The sequence below is a fragment of the Crassostrea angulata genome, chromosome 6 (genome assembly GCF_025612915.1).
Source record: "Crassostrea angulata isolate pt1a10 chromosome 6, ASM2561291v2, whole genome shotgun sequence".
NCBI lineage: Eukaryota > Metazoa > Mollusca > Bivalvia > Ostreida > Ostreidae > Magallana > Magallana angulata.
This window is the reverse complement of record NC_069116.1, coordinates 45,030,064-45,053,998: the sequence shown is the minus strand read 5'-3', so window position 1 is coordinate 45,053,998 and position 23,935 is coordinate 45,030,064. Positions and strand designations below refer to the sequence as shown.

Sequence of the window (23,935 nt, the reverse complement as noted above, 5' to 3'; positions counted from 1 at the left end):
AAGCAGTTTTTAAAAGTTAAACGATTGCATTAACTAACAGTAAAATCGGGATACAGTCTTGTCATGGCATTTGAAATACTATCGGCACGATTTTTAAAAGAAACAGTGAAGAAAATACTCATTCGATATAACATTGACAAAGAGGAACTATCATCCTAGTTTATTAATTATTGATAAAAGTCTTTATCATGAGTTTCAGGATCTTATAAAACAGTCAACCGTCGTTGGAAGTAAGGAGAAAATGCAACTTAAATGTACACATAACAATGACTTTTTGAAACAATCATGGCATAAAATTTAAATCTTTATCCGGATAAAGTACTGCATTTATCTCTGCAAACGTTTTTAAAAATAGTTTTGACAATATATGTTTAAATTTTTTAAAACAATGGTGTCAAATTTCCTTAAAAAAATATTTATAGAGTCACAAAATTTAAGCACATTAATGTACTAGTTCCCCAACCTAGTCGCAGCCTTACCTAATCGACCAACACCCTAAACATATAACACTTTTCTTGCATATATTTATGTTACATCTTAAAATACTTACCCCGTATGTCAACAAAGTTATATTGTATGTTGACATGATATGGAGAACATAACTTGCACTGGGGGGGGGGGGGGGGAGGGAGGGGGGGGGGGGGAGAAAGAGTTCACCATAATAGATATAAACCTACACTTGCATTTAAGAGGCGAAAGGAGAAAAATATGAATGCTAATGCAAATTGATCAATGGAATTGTTAATGTAAGAGAAGTAGAATTCTGTTTCTTTTATATACATCTGCAAAAGGTCAACATTGAAAGTAAAATGAAAAAACTTTGAGATTTTGAAATTGATGAAATAACCTCGATTATTACTGTTTTGAAACCTTTAAAATGTATAATAAAACATTTTGTAAAAACCATAGCTGATCTCAAACTCATCACTATTAAATCAAACGCTGGCGTTAAATCCAACTTAACTGCGATTATTTACAAACGGTTTTTGAATTTATATAAAGTATATAGTTAAATAATAGTATCCTTCTACTCTTTTATATTCATTATCACATGTCGTATATATTTTGTTTTTCTTTATCAGTAAGAAAAACGTGTGTTCCATTGTTGATAACAAGAGATGTGCAGCCCTGAAGAACAAAGTGTTCAAAATAAAGTACTAATGAAAATGAAATCTTCCTGATTTACATGTACAATGAGATTTTCCAATTTAATCAATTATTATTATTTCCTCAAACTCCAAGGCCACAGAAGAATGTTGAGGATAACAAACTTTATTGATGAAACGGAAGTAAATAATAAGGAAATGTTTTTAAGATATCCTTTTTCACATTTACAATAGCCAAGCTGGAATAAATAAAAACAAACCTTCAATACATGTAAGTAAACTATTTCTGTCTTTTTGTATTCATAAAAAACTATAAACTATATTCATTTGTAACGGTGTTCGCAGGAAACATGCAAAGGGTGACTTTTTTTGTCTCGATTTTCCTGATCGTTCTCTTAACCAACGGAACACATAGTAAAAACCCTGGCTTGAAATCTAGGATAACTTCAAATGGCCTGAATTATGGTAAGATATGAAAAAGAACTTTTATGTAATCATACACAAATATTTTTGTTCTTTTTTTTAGATTAATATCGTATGAAATTGAATCAAAATACATGATGTTGACATTTGTGTTCATTTTTAAAAAAAATAATTATGATCGAATGTTCATTGCTAAGATTTGAAACAAAACGTTCGCAATGGAAAAAAATTCACTTCGAATACACATGAATAGATTAACGATAGAAATATTTCATCATTGCTGATTTTTATTATATTTACATGTAGCTGTCAACGTAGCGTTAGATGTCCTGTCCAAAGACATCACGAATAAAGCAATTCCTGATCAACATGATAAATCCGGAAGTGTGTCATATGATATCACGGGGTAAGGGTTTTTTTTAATATCATTTAATAAACACTACAATTTTGTCACTTTGTCAAGTGCTTTAAACACAACACGGAAGATAAGTCCGATACGATCCACCTAAGATCGTATATACATGTAATTTTTTTTTATAAGTGTATGTCCTACCTATGAGTTACTACTTAAAAAAATACATGGAATATTTATCTCTCCATACGTGAAAAGTAATTGTATCGTGACATACATGTATCTAGATTGAGTTGTAAAGACAATTTTGAAATTGAAAAATGTTTGATAGTTCGTAGAATCTCAAATAAAAAAGTAATTAGGGGATTTCTCTCAAAATAACACTTTACAGCAACTTAAAGCAATCTAAAAGTCTTCAAACAGATAGAAAAAGATGCTTACTATCAAACGTCACTAGTCTGAATTAAATGACCGCTAGAGTTCCTGATTGCCCATGTTTCGTTAATTTTGGGGGTATTCTTTACCAACGAATACACATTATGACATCAATGTCTTTGTTTATGATTTATTTAAAATGTCGCTCTCAGGAATCATTGATATTGACTGTTCACGATTATTGGCTGACGACATTCTTTTTACATTCACTGACAATATATTATAAGATCTTTCTTGGTATCGTCATGTCAAATATTTATTTTATTACTTTTTTATCGAAAAGATAGAAAGATAGATAGATAGATAGATAGATAGATAGATAGATAGATAGATAGATAGATAGATAGACAGACAGACAGACAGACAGACAGACAGACCGATCGATCGATCGATCGATCAATTGATAGATAGATAGATAGATACTAGTATATAGAAAGATGGTTGAAAATTACTGGATATAATGAATACACATGAAGTAGATATGTGCTGAAAAGCTTCATGTATAATATTTTCTAGAATGAAAATAACGAAATTTACAAAACCAACCAGTACCGTATCTTTGCAACCTGGGGGCCTTATGTGGAGAACTTCAAACATCGACATTGGTCTCCATGGCGATTTCCATTACAAGTACAAGAAAGGAATGTAAGAAAAGTTGAAGAGCATAATGCTAAATGCTAAAGTTATTTTCTTCATCTTAATTTGAATGTACTGTGACGAAAAGCTGTATAAACAAGTCAATATTTGAATATTAGCACATGGAGTTCGCGTTTACATGTACTTTACAGCTAAAAGTTTTGCTCTGAAGTCTAACAAAGTTCGAGTTTTACATTACAAGTACTTCTTGTCCTGTAAAAATAAATGTAATTATATGCATTTGGCAAATATGAAATGTTTGAAATAATTTTCTTTTCGAGTTTCATGACTTTGCTCCGATTACAATATAAAATGCACATTAGATATATTCAATTTATAAATATATCATTGATCATGACATTTTTTTAATTATCGTTTATTTGTATCAAGGATGTTTGATTGTATAAGATGATGGTGACAAAAATATATATATTTTCAGTATTCGCATTTCTGATCATGGAAGTTTTGATTTGACTGGTAGTGGAATAACTATTGCTATAAATCTAATAATAGGTATGTTTGAAAAAAAAATCCCACAATAAAAAAAAAACAGCACACAAAAATAATAAAAAAAAAACATACAAAATTACCATATCTTTATGATATGAAATGACATCAGTATCTAGTTTGATTCTACATGTATAAGATTTTTAAGATTTCCTCTTGAATAATTTAAGGTAAATTCTTATATAATTTAGGCATGGATTCGATGGGAAGACCGACCATTTCTTCGAGTACATGTTCTTGCTCTGTGCGAGCGACTGGTATAAAATTTCACGGCGGTAGAGCATGGATTTATAATTTGTTTCGTGGAAAGGTTGCAAAAAAATTAAAAAGTTCGATTGAAGGTGAAAACGGATTGGTAAGTTATAGATTTGTCCTCGGTTGAAACCGAATGGTAGCAATGTATTTAAAACCTGACTAAAGAATCGAGTTGGAAAACTAGCTTTATAAAAAGACAATCGTACAAAAATATATCTAATATTTGCTTTGTGCTTCGGAAGAAAATGGAAGTTATTGTCATACTATTCTCCATTATTAGCTTACACATGTTTATAGATGATTGTTAAACATATTTGTCGAAATTTCTTGTCAAATGGTATGAATCGTTAATTTGTCTATTCTGTTTGATGTGAATTATTTTTTTTTGGACGCTTGAAGGTAATATTATCGCAGGATGAAGCTCTGCCATTCAGTCAACTGAATGTTAAAGGAATGGTCTGGAAAGGTGACTGAATGGCAAAGCTATGCCATTCAGCCACTTTACAGTTACCTTTCAGTCACTTTTCAGTTGACTGGATAGCAGAGTTTCATCCTGTGTATGTTTTTACTACATGCTTTTAATTTATGTCTTTGTATTTCATTCCTTCGTCTAGTAAGGATATCATTATCCGATTCGCTAATGCATGATAGTGTCGCAATTCTCAAAAATGCATATTCTGATTTTCATGATGATGTTGTGATGCTGGACATGAGAATCCATGCATTGAGATTCTTTTGTTTCTTTTACGTATCTTTTTATTTGCTTTTTTATTTTTATAGCTCTGTAAACAGCTAACAAAGCTGGTAAATGTTGATGGTGCAAGGAAGCTGGCGCAACTTCCAGGTCTCTGTTCTTTTTGAATTTTAATGTTCCATTAAAATGTATTGCTAAGTTAAATATAAGATACATTGTTGTTGGTTGTGTTTGGTTTAACGACGACATGTATTCATTTTACTTCATTCATTTGACAGTCTCTGTTAAGTTTGCCAGGAAGTTTCTGCTGGATTACAGTTTTTTGTCCAAACCAGCCTTTTCAAGTGGTTTTATGGAAACTTATCATAAGGTATTAACAAAGCGAAATATCTTTCATTCACAACTTATATTACAAACTTTTCCTCTGAAGGGTCAAAACACTTTATTGAATAAAAATACAAAATGAAATGTTAATTTTGTCTTTCACAATGTGACAAACTTTTCATGACTATAAATGAATATACAGAACACTGATATGTGGCATTGCATGTTATTTTCATTCTAGTTAAAGCGACATGTGAAATTAAAAATATCTTTTATCAGAAAATGAAACTGACGGCTTTTCTGGGCGTGAGATTAAACCCATTTCAAGTGTTTTGTTGAACAAATCAATAAAAAATAAGAGGATATTCTGTTATATTTATGCCTTTAAGACAATATGCTAGTTGATGATATAAGATAAAATTAACTTTTACGTTATTTATATTCTTAAACCTTTAATGATATTTCTTTAAGTACATGGAATATTTTTAGAAAAAACACAAGGAACATATATTACATTGACTACTTATTTTTTCATGGTATAATAAATGATTATACATGTATGTATAATACGCATATCGCAATACCTTAATCAGAACCACTTTTTCATTAAGCTGAACTGTACGATTTTGGTTCATACTGATGGTTTCATGAAATATAGATTTACATAGAAGTTCATTTATAGGGTGAGGTGAATTGGTATGGCAGCCATGGGAATATTCCTTTTGATTCTCCGCCACTTCCAGCAGGCTCCAGTTCCTCCAAAATGCTGTACCTCTGGTTGTCCGACTTCCTCTTTAATACAATGTCTTACACTGCTTTCTCTCACGGCTTTTTGACCTACAACGTTACTGATAAAAACGTAAGAGTTGGGGTTTTTTTTTTTTTAGAATATATGTCGATATTTATAACAAAGTAAATTTTGGATTTTAAAAGATGAATATCCCTTAAAACTTGGGTAATGTTCTGTTCATGTGTAGTCAGTTGGGACTTTTAAACTTTGATTACTTTTACCATGTAAATGAACAAAGGGAGATGATTTAAGTGAAAAATGTTTAGGGTAGGTAAAATATCAGTAACGATTTATAAATGTATTTACCTCCTTTCAATGTGTAGATACCTGGAGGAATTCTAAATACAACTTGCAAAAACATGTGCATCGGTAAATTAATTCCAAAGGTAAGTTTATTTAAATATATATCATCTTTAAGTTTGACATTGATACAATATAGTTGGAATACAATATGGGTTAAAGTATGTGTAAAGTTTATGATTTTATTAAAATAATTAGCATATTCAAAACGTAACTTTTACTGTAATTAATAGCTTTTTTGTTTCCTGAAAAAAAGACCCGTTAGAGAGTTTATAGAATACATAACTAAACACCATAATTTTTGAATTGTAGACCATAACATAAAACATAACTTTTACTTTATTTAATAGTTTTTTTGTCTCTTGAAAAAAAAACCCGTTAGAGAGTTTATAAAATACATAACTAAACACCATTATTTTTAACTTGTAGACCAATCATGTTTTTACAAAAAAATACTGATTGGTTAAGCCTTCTGAAAATTAACTTAATTAAAACTTATTCAAACTAAAGTCTGTAAAATAAACTACGTATAAAACGTAAAACGTTTACTAATTAGGCCAAACTGAGCAATAAAAGAACATAAAATATCAATTTAAATATATGAATGATAGTATTTTTCTTAGTCTATCATATTCAACAATATACAATATTTATAATGAAAACCGTCAACAGATTGGTCAGATGTTTCCTAACTCCCAAGTAATGCTGAACTTGAGAAGTTCCAACATGCCCAATATGACTGCCTTTAACGCAACAACAAAAGTGGATGCAGACGGAGAAATCAAGTTTTACGCCACGAAAGGAAATGGGAAAGTCGACTACTTTCTAACACTAAGCGCAGTACGTTTCAGCTGATATTTTGTTGTTTGCCTCTTCATAGTCTAAGTACAATTGTGCATTTTTCTTGTTGACTATCTATAAACAATATCATACGTGTATCTAATTCAAATAGATATTCACTTTCAATATTCCATTTGTTTAAAAGGACAATATGATAATTGATAAAACTCAAACAGGTTAAAACAAATTTATATTTATCAAATACCTGACATTGATTACATGTAAAATAATATATGTTTTAGAATATGTCGACGACTATATCGATAACGGTAAAAAACGAGAAGGTGTTTGCACGAGTTCTTAAACTTCCGTGAGTATATATGATAATCTTAAAACGAAAAGAGCTACATTCAAGAATTATTCATAAGAAGATTTAAAAAAAAAATATTGTTACCTTTATGAAATTCTAAAAAGAAAGAATTTTTTTTTACTTATTTCAGAATCAATGTCCATGTGAAAGACTCCAAAATAGGACAACTGAATGTTTGTATCACTGAATTTCGACAATTTAGGTTTTATTTAAAAGGGTAGTAAACAGTTACATGCATTAGCTATTGATAATTTTTTACGATTATTCTACTAGGATTTTATGCTGAATTTCATCGTTAAAAAGATAATCACAACATTTGTGGAGCCGAAGTTGAACGGTAAGACATGGCTATGTTTGCTGAAAAGTGTAAAACTGGGAGTTAAGAAATGAGTTTTACAGCAAACCCTTTAAAATTCATGAATGTTCGATTATTATGGATTTCCGTGGTATCCCTTGCCAACAAATTAACATTTTTCATGAAACTTTACTCATTGTCATTCCATGAACATTAACTTTCAACAAAATAATGATTTCTTTTTTTTCATTGTTCATTATAATTTCATCTTTTTTATACGCATGCTTTAAAAATGAATAAATTGTATCGTTGCAGAGCTCGGAGGAAATGGTTTTCCTCTGCCAATTATAGGTTCAGTTCATTTTGCAAACACGGAGTTGCTTATTCATCAGGTTAGTCTCAAAACAACAAACTTTTGAATTAGAAATCATCACAATATTTCCTAAATAATTTTTAAAAACAGAACTCAAACTTAGTACCTCTGACTAATTTTACTGTGTTATACTTTAGAATTCTCTGCTGATCGCTACTGATGTGAAGTACTTGCAGTGATGAATTCTGTCGTAAAGCAACAATTCGAAAAAAAAAATCCAGTTCAAATTATGTCAGTTATTTCTGACTCAGAGTTAAACATATTGTAATCTTTTTAATAATATTGTTCAAATTTTGTTTTTGTATTAAATGCATGCAATGTTGTTTGTTTTACATATGTAAAATGAGGTCTTATAAATAATGCAATGATTTAAAAAAAAAACAAAAAAAAATTCATCATTTTGAATGCAATTTGTTTTTTAGTTGTAAATTCGTGGGCAAGGGTTACCCATGAAAGTCGCAAACATTGGTCCCCCGTAAACAATGATAATTCCACATTTCAGTAATACTAGATTTTTCTATAGAGCATTTATTTTCCGGAAATTTTACGATATTGCTTCATTAGCAAAATTCTCATTTGCTAATAAGTTTCCCTTAAGCATATTATTTTTGAGGTTCTCCAACCCTCAGCCTCAAAGTAATATTTTATCATGAAAGTGTTCTTTGTCTTTCTAAATTTATAAATGAAATGAAATAAAAGAAATGTGTTGATGTTATCCATGTATTTTAGTTCTTATAGATTTGCCCACGATGGATAAAATGAAATTAATACAATAAGTTGGGATCAAATAAAAAGAAAATTGTGATGCCGGTGCATCGGTGGCTCAAACCCCTTTACTTCTAGGTAGTAGATCTCCGTGGAACCACTCAGCCACGAATTTGGTTAAATAACTGATAGTTACATAAATTTATATTGTAGTATAGAAAAAATTACCGTATAATTAAGAGTAATCGAACTTGGCTGAGGACCAGAGATTGTTTAATCTAAAAAATAAAAAGAAGCAAAACTGAACAGTATTTTTTTCCTTACGTAAAGCAAAAGTTTCTATCTATATAAAACATTTATATGATATAAAACTAGTTATTGTTATAGCTATTTGAATTTAAACCGGTTACCATCATTCGCAACAAGGGGATATTAGTGAATACAACATAAATAAATCAGCATCTCTGTTCTTATAAATCTGCAACAAATGAAAGTTCCGCCATTTATGTTATCTTTATGACGGCCGAATTTGATCAATGTTTGATACTGCATATAATTATTATAGAGTATTTAATGTAATTTCGCACAAGAAACTTTGTTTATTCTTATTAAATGGCTTGAAAGAAATGGGAAAATATTTCAGAATACATTTAACCTTTATTTTACCCGAATTTTGGTATATATGTACATGTTAATTTACGTCGTTGTCAATAGGCAGTTAAAAGTCCCCCCCCCCCCCCCAATAGGCAGTTAAAAGTCCCCCCCCCCCCCCTCTTTTTTCAAAACACGAGATTTTATTCCTTTTTTCGCCAAAAGTATTTACCAGTTTAATTTATTTGCTTTTTTAAGACATAAATTTACATGTACCATAAACATAGTTACAGGTTGTAGTTCACCATTTTACAATTTTTACTTATTGTAAAATGAAAAGATTTGAAATTAAGTGAAGTCACCAGCAGAACAGAGTTCTGAATGCATATTAACCCTATCAGCATGAGCATTTTTGGTATATGGTAAATAGACCACAACGCTTTTAAAAGTAAGATAAAAACCACGGGGGATCAAATTAATACTGAATGATGTTTGACATGAGGATCCTGAAATATATATGAGGTTCAATTCCATCGTTAATACGGTTAAAATAAAATATTTAAAAACAAATAAAACTTTACATCTGTGCGTATAAGACATTATTTTAATCGATTCATTTACGAAATTATTTTGCAGACATGCGCTGTTCTTGCACGCGTATTATCATTTATTAGTTAGTTTTTTTTAATATTTTGTTAATATACAACGTATTTGAATATTAATATCTGAAAGCTTAAATTTCTTTTTTATTTTTATTTGTATTGCAATAAAATTGAGCTATATCAATTATATACTTGTTTAATAGAAGCATATAAAATTAGTTATGTGAAAAGGGATGCAAAAATAGGCAGTAAGAAAATAAAATTGTCATTTTTACCATCAACATACAAATCTTTTTTTCAGGGACAAATAGTATTATTATGGAAAATGCAAAATATTTAAAATTTTGTTCCACCATAATTTACGGACATGTCCACCAATTTAAAATTTATCGAGTTGATAAGTAAAAATAATAATAATAATAATGCAAGTAACGTTTCACAGTAGGCGATAGTGTAAATGTGTTTAAGTGACTGACAGTGTGTAATTCACAACCTGCAGGGGATGCAGTTCATTTACATGATCTTTTAAAATGATACTCAATAACTTAACCTTGATTAAAAAGCTTTACGATTTTTTAATGATACTTTATAACTTTGTTCTGTTGAAAAAGGATTTTATCGGTAATTATTCAAAAATGCGCTTCAAAATATCATTTTTAATAAAAGAATTACGTTTTTTCCAAATCTTATAATTATATAATATATACTGTCTACTGACCCCTGTTGACAAATCGACATATGTAAACAAAATCAAGACACGGGGATTAATTATGAAACAAAGAATTTTGAACACTGAATATCACTTGTAACTCATGACAGTTTTAGTTTTCGTGAGGCATTAGAAATACATATAGGCGTTCGTTAATGAACTTAAAATCAACCGTTGATAGCATTTAGTTGCCATGAGTGAACATTGAAGTCATTGGTCGACATTGGCTACCATTTGCAGCAATTTGAACGTATAAAACTATGAATGATTTTTGTCAAATTTAAACGACTAGTGGTCTTTGCGGTTAACCTAGGCTACAAATTGTAATTATCTTTAACATATAAATTGGCGAAACTTAAATACGGTGGAGGATAGACATTTTTTTAGCTGAAATTTCGTCTCTGTGATTTAAATTCAAATAGCAAGGAATTTAATTAATCCACGATTTTCTCAAAAAGTATCTTGGTAACAACTAAAATATTGACTTTAGTGTATCACGCTGGCATTTAGATTAGAAAGTTCATGCTGGAAAATTTCCATGAAAATTATTGGAACTGGAATTTTCTGTTAGTATGCGCTTTTTCACGTATCAACTGCAAAATTTATGAAAAACTCTGCTGCGGTTTTAAGAGGAGTATGTTGCACTGACAAACTGTTCAGTTGTCTAACCGTCTATCATTCTTTATAATCGTATCTGGTCCCTATCTTTCTTATAGGGATTCAGAACAATATGTAACTTAACAAATATTGTTTATGATTTGATGGCGTAGCATGGTTTGACCGAAGGTAATTTGGCAAAGTTTAAGGTCACTGGAAGAAAAAGTGCATACGTCGTGTCCAGTCCATATCTTTTTTATAGAAGAAAATTTGAATATATAACTTCACAATAAGATTGTCTTTGACCTCAGAAAGTGTCAGGATTTTTGGGTCACTTGGAAGAAAAGTACATAATTCATATCCGGTCTATATCTTTCTGATAGAGAACATTGGAAATCCCCACTTTTCACAGATATCTTTAACCCGAGGGTTTTTCAAAAGTTTGACCCAAATTGAATTGCGCAGGTATAAGGTTACTTAGATTGCCTTAGGCCTGAAAATATGTGTTGACCTTGCGCTTTGTTAATTTGTGAAATTTCAAGGTCACTGGAAGAAAAAATGGTGCATCCATTACTTTCTAATTAGGAAATACAACAAGTGGACTTTGACGGATAATATGAACCTCTCTGGGATATTGAAATTATTGACAAAATCTTCATAAAATTACAGTTTTAAAACCTTTAAAAACTACAATATTTTGCATAATTAAAATTATCTTATAGAAACCACAAATAATTTCCAACTCATCAGTTTAAAATCATTATCTGATGCTGAAATTACATATACTGCGCTTTATAACCACAATTTTAGGGGAAAAGATATGTAAATAAGGGTTACTAGCATATGTATGTAAACTGTTCCATTCGATAGTGGTATTTTGTTTCCTCTTTTGTATTTAATTTCAAAAGTCCATCATATGTTTTTCCTTGATCGATAAAAAACACCTTTGTTGCTAATTAATAACAGATGTGCAGCTATAAAAACAAAGTGTTCAAAATAGAGGTATACCTAAAATAATTCAGTAAGTTCCTGGTTTATGATAAGCATTTTCAATTTAATCTATTATTATTTCCCCAAACTCAAAGGCTACACAAGAAAGGTGAATTGATACGCTATCGCACCTCAATGATGAAACGGAAGAAAAAAGGAATTAATAAGGAAATATGGTTGAGATATCAATTTTTTAAATTAACAATAGCCAAGTTTGGATGAATAAAACAAGCTTTTGGTAAATTGTGTTTTTAGTATAGGTTTAGTCTTCACTGAATCAATTTATTCTATTTTTTTGTAACGGTTTTTGCAAGAAACATGCAAAAGCCAATATTTTTAGTCTGGTTTATCCTGATTGAACTCTTAACAAACGCAACACATAGTAAAAACCCTGGCTTGAAATCTAGGATAACATCTAAGGGATTCACTTACGGTAAGAGATGAAAAAAAGTTTTCATGCAAACAAACAAAATTATACGTTTTCAATATTTAAAACAATTTTTTATCAAATTGAAAAATTTAATTAAAATACATGTTATGATTGATGTTCACTTATTAAAAAAAAAATGTTCATTGTGAGAGTTTATAAAGATGGAGAGAAAAGGAACCTCGATTACACATGTGGAGAATACGAGAAAAGTATTTCCGCATTGCTCATTTTATAACATATTTATATGCAGCTGTAAACGTAGCATTAGATGTCCTGTCCAAAGGCATCACACATAAAGGAATTCCTGATCAACATGGCGTATCCGGAAATGTGTCATATGATATCACAAGGTAAATGATTTTGATATTATTAAATAAACACCTGGGTTTTGCTACTAACACGGTAGATTTGTCCCATAAAATCTATTTACGATCGATTATATTTTTTTTTCTTAGAGTGAACTCTCTATATATGATTTAATTTTAAGCGTTTTTTTGGAATTTTTAGCCCAATACGTAAAAAGTATTCATATCATACATATAAATTTAAGTTGAATCGCAAAAATATTTTCAATTTGTCTATTTTTAAAATTGTCTGATAGCTCGTAAGATCTTAACGAAAAAATCGATTAGGGAATTTCTCTCAAAATAACATTTTATAAAAACCCAGTGACCAAAATTTCCAAAGTTATCGGCCTCGTTATTTTACATTTACTGACAATATATTGTGAGAACTTACTTGGTATCGTCTTGTCTGCTACCATTTCAACAGGTAGTTTGTTTACTCTTTGATTCCAGGGACTGGGGTCATTGAGTTTGGGAAAAATAGCGATATTTGGTTGAAACTGGGAAAATATCTTCATACAAATAACTTTTTAAAAACAGGAAAAAGTTTAATTTTTAATCGATTTTTGTTATTTATAATATGAAGCTGGCCAAAATCAGGTATAGCTGTTTGTCTTTTGCAGATAAAACCCTCTTTTTGTCATTTCTGAATTTGAAAAAAAAAATTATTTGGAAGAACATTTACATACATACATACATACATACATACATACATACATACATACATACATACACACACACACACACACACATACACACACACACACACACACACACACACACACACACACACACACACACACACACACACACACACATACATACATACATACATACATACATACATACATACATACATACATACATTAGTGGAATATTACTAAATACATTGAATAAAACTGGGATGGATATGTTTTAAAAAGTTTCTTATATACACTGTAATATTTTCTAGAACAACAATAACGAGATTCAAGAAACCAGCAAGTACCGTAACTTTGCAATATGTGGGCCCTTTGTGGAAAACGTCAAACATTGACATTGGTCTCCATGGTGACTTTCAGTACAAGTACAAGAAAGGAAAGTAAGACAAAATTAGTAGGACAAAACGCTTTTCTTTATCTTCATCTTAAAGTATCAGTTATCTCTCAATAGGCTTTCTAAACAAGTTGATATTTGAAAAATATACATACGAAGTTTGCGTTTACATGTACTCTACAGGTAAAAGTGTTGCGCTGACGTCTACAGAAAGTTCGAATTTTACATTACGTCTTGTGTTGTAAAAATATTCAAGGATGTTCGATTTGAAATACAAACTAAGAAAATAAATGTTTTTTTTTTAGTATTCCCATTTATGAGCATGGAACGTTTGATATGACTGGTAGTGGAATCACTTTTGCCATAAATCTGATGATAGGTACGTTTCAAAATAGTCACATAAGTAAAACACACAATATCATCATATCTTTGTGTAATGGATTGTCCATCAGTATCTTAATTAATTTTGTATAAGATTTAAAGATTGTTCTTGAATAATTCAGGCAAATGTACTGTATATAATTTAGGCATGGATTATGCGGGAAGACCGACCATATCTTCAAGACAATGTTCTTGCTCTGTTCAATCGACTAATATAAAATTTCAAGGTGGTAGAGCAGAGATTTATAACTTGTTTAGTCGAAAAGTTGAGAAGAGTTTTAAAAGTTCGATTGAGGGTGGAAACGGATTGGTGAGTTCTAGATTTTCTTTCATTGAGACCAAATAATAGCAATGCATCTAAAACCTGACTAAAAGTCGATTTAAAAACAAAAGACTCTGAACTCTTATAGTCGCTAGCCACAGAAAAATGTATACAAATTCATCTTTTATTTGCTTTGTGTTTCTGAAAAAATGGAAGTTAATGTCATATAAATCTCCACAATTAGTCTATATATGTTTTTAAGTATAACATAACATATTTGTCAAATAGAATGAATCATTAATCTGTCTGTTATTTGTAATTTGAAAATTTGTTTGACGCTTGAAATAACAATATAATGCCTTTTATTACATGTATTTCTTTACGTCTTTATCATTCGTACGTCTAGAAAGGATGACATTTATTCGAGTCGCTAATGCATAGGCTTGCATTTATTTTTTATTATTATTTATTTGCATTTTTTGTTCGCATAACGTAGAGTCTAATTTCAATGATCACGCTGTTGTGCTAGACATTAGAAATCATGCATTAAAATTCATATGTTTCTTTTATTATCTTTTTATTGCTTTTTGATTTTTTTCTAGCTCTGTAAGCAGTTAACAAAGCTGGTAAATGTTGATGGTGCAAGGTTGATGGCGCAATTTCCTGGTCTCTGCTCTTTTAAAAAAGTTTATATTTTAATGTTCCAGTAAAATTTATTGCGATATCAGTCTATTGTTTTGGTTATTAATTGCTGTTTGACCACCTGTATTTATTCTACTTAAATCATTTTACAGTCAGTGTTCCGTTTGCCAGCAAGTTTAGGATAGATTACAGTTTTATGTCTAAACCAGCCTTTTCATATGGTTTTATGGAAACTTACCACAAGGTATTAATAATGCATCGACTAAAATGTAAGCGAAACATCTTTTATGGTTCACAACTTATATTCAAATATTTCTGTGGATAGCTAAAATATTTTGATAAATCAAATTTAAAATGAAATATTGTTTAAATTTTTTTTCCTGCTGACAATTTTGACTAAATATCCATAACTTTTCATGAGTTATACATCTCTGATAAAGGGTATCATAAAGCATAATTATAGTAACTAAAATGCATATGAAACTAAATATATCTATCTGCCAGAGAATAACAATTAAGGCTATTTAAACTGACAGTTTCGGGCGTGAGATTTAACTTACATTAAGTTTTTTTTTTTAATTTTAATGAGCAGATTGATAAAATAATGAGATATTCTGTTTCTGCTTATGCCGCTTAAATATTTGTTAATTTATGTAGAATGATACTAACTGAATTGACTTTTTCATAACTATTTGATACATTTTCAAAAATCTTTATTTTGTTTACATAAGTGTATAGAATATTTCTAAAGGGAACTTGGGGAAATAAGATGAGACTGACAAGTTATATTTATTTTTTTCCACATAATAAAAAAATAATGTTGGCATGTAGAACACGTATATCGGAACACATAAATTTAGAACCACATTTTCATCAAGCCAAGTTTTACGATTGTAGTTAATATTGATGGTTTCATAAAATACATATTTAAATAGAAGTACATTTTAGGGTGAGGTGAATTGGTATGGTAACCGTGGGACCATTCCTTTTGATGCTCCGCCACTTCCAGCAGGCTCCAGTTCCTCCAAAATGCTGTACCTCTGGTTTTCCGACTTCCTCTTTAACTCTATGTCTTACACTGCTTTCTCTCATGGATTGTGGACCTACAACATCACCGATAAAAATGTAAGAGCCGGGATTGTTTAAGAATATATGTAGATATTTTTCGTTTTGTAGTTTCAAAAAACTAAAATTTGAATTATTTTTATTTCTGATTAATATTACTGGTATTGATACAAATTCTGCAAGTTCAAAAGCATGTACAGGAATTGCAAACTTTGATCTGATATCTGTGTGTGAAAATTATATATAATATGCCCTCATTCTGTCAGTTTTATAGACCCCCAAACTTACCTGTGGCAAGAGGGATTTAACTTTCTTCATACAGAAATATTGGGAAAAAACATTTTTCTTTCACAAACTACAATGCTACAATTTGTACAATGATATTGCAAGTATCATCATGCAAGGTTTGAAACAATGACCGTCTGGTCAATAGTGGTTTGATTTGAATAAAGTTTACTGTTATCTTTTTATAAAAGGGATTTGTTCACACGTTCTAAAATCTACAAATTTTAAAACCTTAAGCCTTTTCCAACAAATCAGTAAGACCCTAAGAATGTTGCAACATTTTATATGTAGTTTATTTAGTTACATTGTTAGAAATTTTAAATCTCTTCTATAAAAGATACCCAGTATAGGCTTCCACATATTGTGTTGATAATTTATAAATATCCTGAAATGATAATTCTTTAATTTGTTGAAACTGTGGTCCGATGACAGCAATGAGGCCCCAGGAGAATTGCCAAATACAGCATAGTAATGTTTAGGGAAACACTTTTACAACTCTACAATTAGTTATACATCTATATCAACATTCAGATATACTTATCGTGTATTGCATATTCAATTGAATATTGAATATATTGGGCCTTTGTTTGATACAATGGTACGCACTTAAAACAATTATTTCTTAATTGACAATTCTAGAAACCCTGGTCGTCGAAATAATTTTCCATTAAAGAACTGCGAACGCTAACGCCCGTTTCCCGCCGACATTTTACATCCAAATATTTCGGAATTTCTGTCAGATATTCAAAAACTAAGTTTTCTACTAAAACGTATAATCAAATCCTTATCAATTTATATAAAAATAAAATTTGTAATCAAATTATGTATTTTTAAACAAAAGTTTTGTTAAGGCGGGGTCTTAAAAAAATGTCATTGAAATCGGTCTGTATGAGAGAGGAAAATATTATTCAGCGGCCAATATGTGCATAAAAACTTAAAAATAACATATTTACGATATATATTAAAGTAAAATTTCATTTTAATTCATATCTGCTAGGGGGGAAGATGTTTTCAAAAACATGTCCGTTTTCCGTTATTTTCTATTATGAAATTTGCTATTTTAACCCAAAATACAAAGTTATCCCTCTTTGTTTGACCAAATCATTTATTTTTAATGAAAATATACATAAATGTTTACGTTATTATAAAAAAATAATTTTAATTAGACAACTTTCAAAAAATGACTTTTAGTTAGGCGGCTAGACAAATATCGTTCGCAGTCCTTTGTCCATTTTTGCTTAGAATTGAAAGGACATTAATAGAAACCTAGTCATGCAACATAATTATCGATAAAAGAAAAATATATTTAAATTCTTACAGTCAAAAGATTTTGTGTCGTTTCTGAATCATATACATTGAGCTGAATCCCTTTATGTTAGGACATTAGAAATCCACACAAATTGCTTCATACCCAAACACAGCAGCAAGAAAACTCAAAAATTGTGTAGTCGAGTGGATATATAACTCTAAAACTTTGGTCACTTTTACCATGAAAAATGGACAAAGAGAGATGATTTCAAGTGAAGAATGTTTAGTGTATGTAAAATAACACTAACGATTAATAAATGTATTTACCTCCTTTCCATGTGTAGATACCTGGAGGAATTCTAAATACAACTTGCAAAAACATGTGCATCGGTAAATTAATTCCACAGGTAAGTTTATTTAAATGTTATTTTCAAGTTTGACAACGATACAATATGTTGGAAAAAATATGGATTGAAGTTTGCCAAAATCTTATCATTTTGTAAAGTTCATTTGTATAGTCAAAACATACCTTTCACTTTAGTTTGAGTAATACCATTATTGTTTCTTGAAAAACCAGCCGTTAGAAATTTTATAGAATACATTATTAAAAATAATTTTGCTTCAACTTGTAGACGAATCATACTTTTTTCAAAATAAATTATTGACTAGGTAAGCTTTATTTGGTTGAAAAAATGAGATAAAATTACTCATTCAAAGTTATGTCTATAAAAAACTTAAGTTTAAAACGTAAAAAGTTCACCTATTATGCAAAGCTGTGCAATAAAAGAACATCAAATATTTCAGTTTATCATGCATCACATGTTTAGTTTAATCTACAGTGGATATCACCAATGCTATTATAGCATTGAATCATGATTTTTTAAGTAAACAGTCTCATAACTGCAGTGGTGTGTGCATACAAATTGAGTAACGCGCGTTAGCGCGTTATGAAAATCTGTATTCACACATCGCTGCAGTTATGAGACTGTATGCTTCAAAAAATCATGCTTGAATGCATATAATTACATTTTTTTAACTTCTTGCCTTGTCTGCAAATGTGATTTATACCTTAAAACTCCTATCTTATCCTAAGGGTATATTAATATTGATGGAAGAGCCACAGTAACAGCCACAAGTGTGAACTTTAATTTTTGCTTGAGACGTTGCAGTTTACAGCGTTCAACGTTTGTGACGTTATAATAAAACTCGTAATTTTAACCTTTGAGTACCCAGGGGTTAGTTGTTGCATTTAGAGGCATTTAAAGATCACAGAATGTAATGGAAAAACACAGTAGAATGTAAATATAAATGTTTGATATTACAATGAGTATTCTTACCCAACGTGACGTTATGATGAAACAATACGTAGGTTTAGGTGGTTGATTGACGTAAAATGAAAAAGTAAGAAATAGTTCATTTGATAAGTGTGAAGTTGGTAAATGTGAAGGCTTTAATGCTGTTTTATTTCTTTTTTAAGAATTAATTAAAATATTTTTGAAAATGAAATGTTTGTTTCTGAATGTTCAACTTTTTTCCATGCGTTGTCATCCAAGTTGTTGACGTCTTGCAATGAATGTGTTGTTTGGCCTACAATTATGATTTTTTTTACAGAAATGATTGAGGTTAAACAAAATTTGTAGTAAAACTTGTCATAAAAGGAATCCTTCATGATATAGAATGGTATATGATCTCCATTCAAGTTGTTGTGTTTTCAAGGCTCATCATGGCTCGGGGATAGATAACTCACAACTCGTTGGATAAAAGTCATACCATCCCAAATCATGAAAGATTTTATAATTATGTATATTTCGTGATGAATGCTTAAATTTCGTTTAGTCTATTATATTTGACAATAAACAATACTAAAAATGAAATGCAAACAAAAACATTTAACAGATTGGAAAGATGTTTCCTAACTCACAAGTAATGATGAACCTGAGAAGTTCAACCATGCCCAATATGACTTCAGTTTACGGAAAAACAAGAGTAGATGCAGACGCAGATATCAAGTTTTACGCCACAAACGGAAAGGGAAAATTCGACTACTTTCTAACACTGAGTGCAGTACGTTTCAACCGATAGTTCTTTGTTTGCCTCTTTATCTACGAAGTACAATTGTGCAATTGTTATTGTTAACTATCTTTAAATGTTTTAAACAATGCCCTATCTAGTTCAAATGGATTTTCTCCTTCAAAATTAATTTTGGTTAAAAGGACAATACGACGATTGATGAAACTCAAACTGGTTAAAAACATTTTTTTATCAAATTTATCAAATACCTTACATTGATTGCATGTAAAATTTATATATGTTTTAGAATATATCGACGACTATATCGATAACGGTAAACAACGAAAAGGTGTTTGCACGAGTTCTTAAACTTCCGTGAGTATATATAATAATCTGAAAATAATAAGAGCTATATGCATGTAATATTCCTGAAATTATTTAAGGTAATTATCCATACGTCACAAAACAACGTCTCACGTAATTCACTCGTTATTACGTTACTCACTCGTAATTCACTCGTTATTCTTATCCGTGCCGGATCTAATTGAGACCTAACTTTAAAAGGTGTATTTCAAAACATTGAAATCAAGCTGACATAGAAATTCAAAACAGATATATCAAAAATCCTGACAACTGCAATCAATAAGGCCTACCAGGGTTTTAATCAGTGAAATAACATGACTGGGTTGTGTCGATTGCGTACTCGTTTTGAAAATATAGACAGCTTACTTTTGTCCTGCATTAACATCAATCCATTATAAGGTTGAATTTAATCCAATTATTTGAACATTAATCCCTGAAAGTCCATAAACATCCAAAATGAAATTCTGACCGAGATCTATATTCCAGTGCATAAGGGAGATAAAAACACAAGGGGAAATAATTTGACCTATATCATCTTTATCCTTCGCTAAGCAACGAGCATAGATTTATTTTCCACAAAAAATATGTTTTCAGAATTAAAATCATGCGCTGAAGAGAAGTTATTTCATTATAAGAACAGTCTTTAAAACCAGTAAAAAAAGTTTTAATAGATGTTTTGTCTTGATGGCATATATTAGGTAGTTAGCATTATCCACGCATGTGACTGCAATTTCTAAATACCGATCTCGATCCATAATACTTACCGATATCCAAAGAAACCATCGATCTTTTGCGATTTAAATAATACAGGTTAATCAACAGTTTGTTTAAATCATGTTTTTTTATTTAACAATAACCAAAACATATTTTTCAGAGTTATAAAATAATAAACCTATGCACAGTTTTATTTTAACTGATCTTTGTTCAAAATATATATTTTAATGATTTTACCAAAAATATGCCAATTGTGATCCTAAGAAGGCCGGTCCCTTGGGGATCTTTATTTCCAATTGATTAAGGGGTAAATAATATCAAAATTTAGGAGAATTTTGTAAGTAAAAAAAATTATAAGAGCTTAAATTCTCTTTGAAAATTTGTTCATTTTATCTATTTTGTATGCAGATTTATCTATTTTTTGATAAAAAAAAAAAGAAAAAGAAAGTGTAACATTTACATTTTTGTTTTGAAATAATAATTCCTTTATTTTACATAAGATATAAGTCAAAAAATGATTTTGTGAAAGTCAAATTTCAGGCTTAGGCTTATATTCTTTATGAATGAGAAAAGCTCCATTTTCCGCAATCGGTTCTATTTTTAGCAACGGCCCTAGCTTTTATTATACCGATGGACTAGCCAACAGGGTAAAATTTGATAAGAAGATATCCTCAGATACACGTTTGAAAACTATGAAAAAATTCTGTACGCATTTTATTTATCTAGTGGGGTATGGACCATTACCTTAAAGGAGGCTTTTTATTAATAAAAAGTAAAAAATATTCTTACCTTTATAAAATTCTAAAAAGGATGAATTTTTACATATTTCAGAATCAACGTCAATGTGAAAGATTCAAAAATAGGACAACTGAGTGTTTGTATCAATGAAGTTCGAGAATTTATGTTTTATATAATGTATAGGAAACAAAATAGTTATTAATTATTATCTTAAATTCTTTTACTAGGGTTTTATGCTGGATTTCATTGTTAAAAACATAATTACAACATTCATGGAGCCAAAGTTAAACAGTAAGACATTATTATATCTAGTGTAAAAGTTTGAAAGACTGTGAGAGAAGAAAGCAGTTTTACTGCAAACTGTTTAGAATTCCAGGATGTTCAATTATTGTGGATTTCATTGTTATTCCTTGCCTACGAATTAACATTTCCCATGAAACTTTTAAAATTGTCATTCCATAAACATTAACCCCAAACAAAATAATGATTGCCTACTATTCGTTGTTTCCTATAATTTGAATTATTTTTATATGCATTTATTAGATATAAAAGTTTTATCGTTGCAGACCTCGGAAGAAATGGTTTTCCTTTGCCAATTATAGGTTCAGTTCATTTTGCCAATACAGAGTTGCATGTTCAACAGGTTAGTTTCAAAAATATGATTTGATGAATCAAAAAATTATCACAAATTTGCATAAAGCTGCTTGGTCCGATTTTATATCAAATTTTATGCACGGTTTTAAACGATGGCTATGCTTAGTATATGTATAATAATAGACATTGCAGTAGTTTTACCCGTCCATTATGCCAAATTTCAATGAAGAAAAATACGTACAAAATTTGCTAACAACACAAACGACATTAAAAGGTACCGCGTTATTTCGCCTCATGTTAAATTTCACACCTGACGACGAGACGGGTATGGTTGTATTACGACTTTGACATCGCTTTAAATAAAGGTCGAAATGATCAGACAAATTACAAATAAACATGTGTACGTTTTGTTCGCTAATATTTCCAAAGTCTGCTTTCTTTACAATCGATGCATAGCATGCGGGTTGAATAACCCCAATCATTCGGGGGACGGTTTCCTTTTCTAAACATTCCCGTGATGCATTTTGGTTTGTTTTTTCGTTTGCCCAAAGAGAAATTATTTTTATTTACTTTGAATATTTCTAACTTTGAAAGGAGACTGATTCTGCTGGTGTAAATAGGAGAAAGTCCATAACTTTCAAAGATAAATGATTTGTATGGAAAAAATTGTGATACTGTAATTACAAAAAAATCGGACCAAGCAGCTTTAAATAAAACAATACAATAACTCCAAATAAATGCAGATCTGACCAGTTTTTCTGTTTAATATTATAGAATTCTCTGCTGATCGCCACTGATGTGAAGTACTATTAAATTCTATCGTACAGCAACATTTGTGCTAAAACCGGATCAAAAGATGTCAGAGTTTTTTCTAACGCAGAGTTAAAGATATTATTATCTTTTATAAGTTATAATTCCAAGTTTGTTTTTAATTTAAATGCATTATTGTTGGTTTTACTTGTCCACTAAAGTCTTATAATAAATGCAATACTTCAATGGGCTGAAAAGTGTGAGTTGTGAAACAAACTGTGAGACAAGCTGTGGCTTTAAATTGTTGGCATATTGTTTGTTTAATGAGCCCAAATTTGAAAACGATAGAATGTCGCGGCTTGCCTAGGCGTAGGTCGTTTTTTTTGGTGATTTTTTTTCTTTTTCTATTTGGTAACTTAGCACTTTCAGACAATTAGGGGATTGTGAAATTTATAAATTTAAAAGAAAAAACAATAACTTTTTCCAATCTTTTCTTTTATATCGAGTATTATAAATTGATGGAAATGTCTGTTGCATTTATGATAGACACGTCTTTACTGCTCAGAATCACAAAGGGCAACCAAAAAAAAAAACACACACAAAATTACGACCCCCTCTCTCAAAACCTTTAATATATGCGTACCCATCAACCTCTTCCGCCCGATAATTCTGTGTTGATTCTTAGTATAGTGGTTCTTTCGATAAACTTTGCAGTATTACCTCATGTACAAAATTTTCATTTGCCAATGATATCCATCAAGCGTCTATTCATAAATCGCAAAAAAAATTAAAAACACAAAGATTTCAATTCTTTTATTCACGAATCGCAAAAGTTTCTTTCCACAATGACATAGACATATTTATACGGTATAGAACTAAAAAAAATATAATAGTATGAGAATTTTAAGTTGTTACCATTATTTACTGTTAAATCAAAATCAGTGTTTAAAACATAAACAAATCAGCAACGCCATCTCTGATCTTTAAAATCAGCAAGGCATCCAAATTCAGACTTTTTTGTTATTTTTGTCTTTGCCGAATTACATATGTTGTTTCATCTTGTTGTCATGGGCAGTTAACGTTTCTTCAGTTTCAGTTTCGCTCCTTTTCAAACAAGTGAGCCAATTTTATTCGATGTTTAGCCAAAAGTACTTGCCAGTTTGATAGAAACGCTTTTCGAGACATGAAGGTAAAATATACATACTTACGGATTGTGGTTCATAACAATTCTAAACTGATT

The 23,935-nt window shown here is 30.1% G+C and overlaps 2 protein-coding genes across 2 annotated transcripts; both read left to right on the top strand.

Moving 5' to 3' along the window:
- Positions 1-1,223: 1,223 nt before the first annotated feature.
- On the top strand, positions 1,224-7,858 carry LOC128190437 (lipopolysaccharide-binding protein-like). The gene is made up of 16 exons (XM_052862481.1): positions 1,224-1,377; positions 1,452-1,571; positions 1,836-1,935; positions 2,833-2,961; positions 3,392-3,465; positions 3,651-3,814; positions 4,495-4,558; positions 4,687-4,778; positions 5,415-5,591; positions 5,846-5,908; positions 6,495-6,662; positions 6,905-6,972; positions 7,103-7,145; positions 7,246-7,309; positions 7,583-7,659; positions 7,778-7,858. The coding sequence occupies exons 2-16, from the start codon at positions 1,457-1,459 to the stop codon at positions 7,817-7,819; spliced, it is 1,440 nt and encodes a 479-aa protein (XP_052718441.1). The 5' UTR covers positions 1,224-1,377; positions 1,452-1,456; the 3' UTR covers positions 7,820-7,858.
- Positions 7,859-10,667: 2,809 nt separating this feature from the next.
- Positions 10,668-23,050, top strand: LOC128189169 (lipopolysaccharide-binding protein-like). The gene is made up of 15 exons (XM_052860666.1): positions 10,668-12,267; positions 12,515-12,614; positions 13,561-13,689; positions 13,949-14,022; positions 14,171-14,334; positions 14,889-14,952; positions 15,081-15,172; positions 15,877-16,053; positions 17,871-17,933; positions 19,423-19,590; positions 19,844-19,911; positions 21,445-21,487; positions 21,579-21,642; positions 21,918-21,994; positions 22,720-23,050. The coding sequence occupies exons 1-15, from the start codon at positions 12,153-12,155 to the stop codon at positions 22,756-22,758; spliced, it is 1,437 nt and encodes a 478-aa protein (XP_052716626.1). The 5' UTR covers positions 10,668-12,152; the 3' UTR covers positions 22,759-23,050.
- The last annotated feature ends 885 nt before the right edge of the window (positions 23,051-23,935 follow it).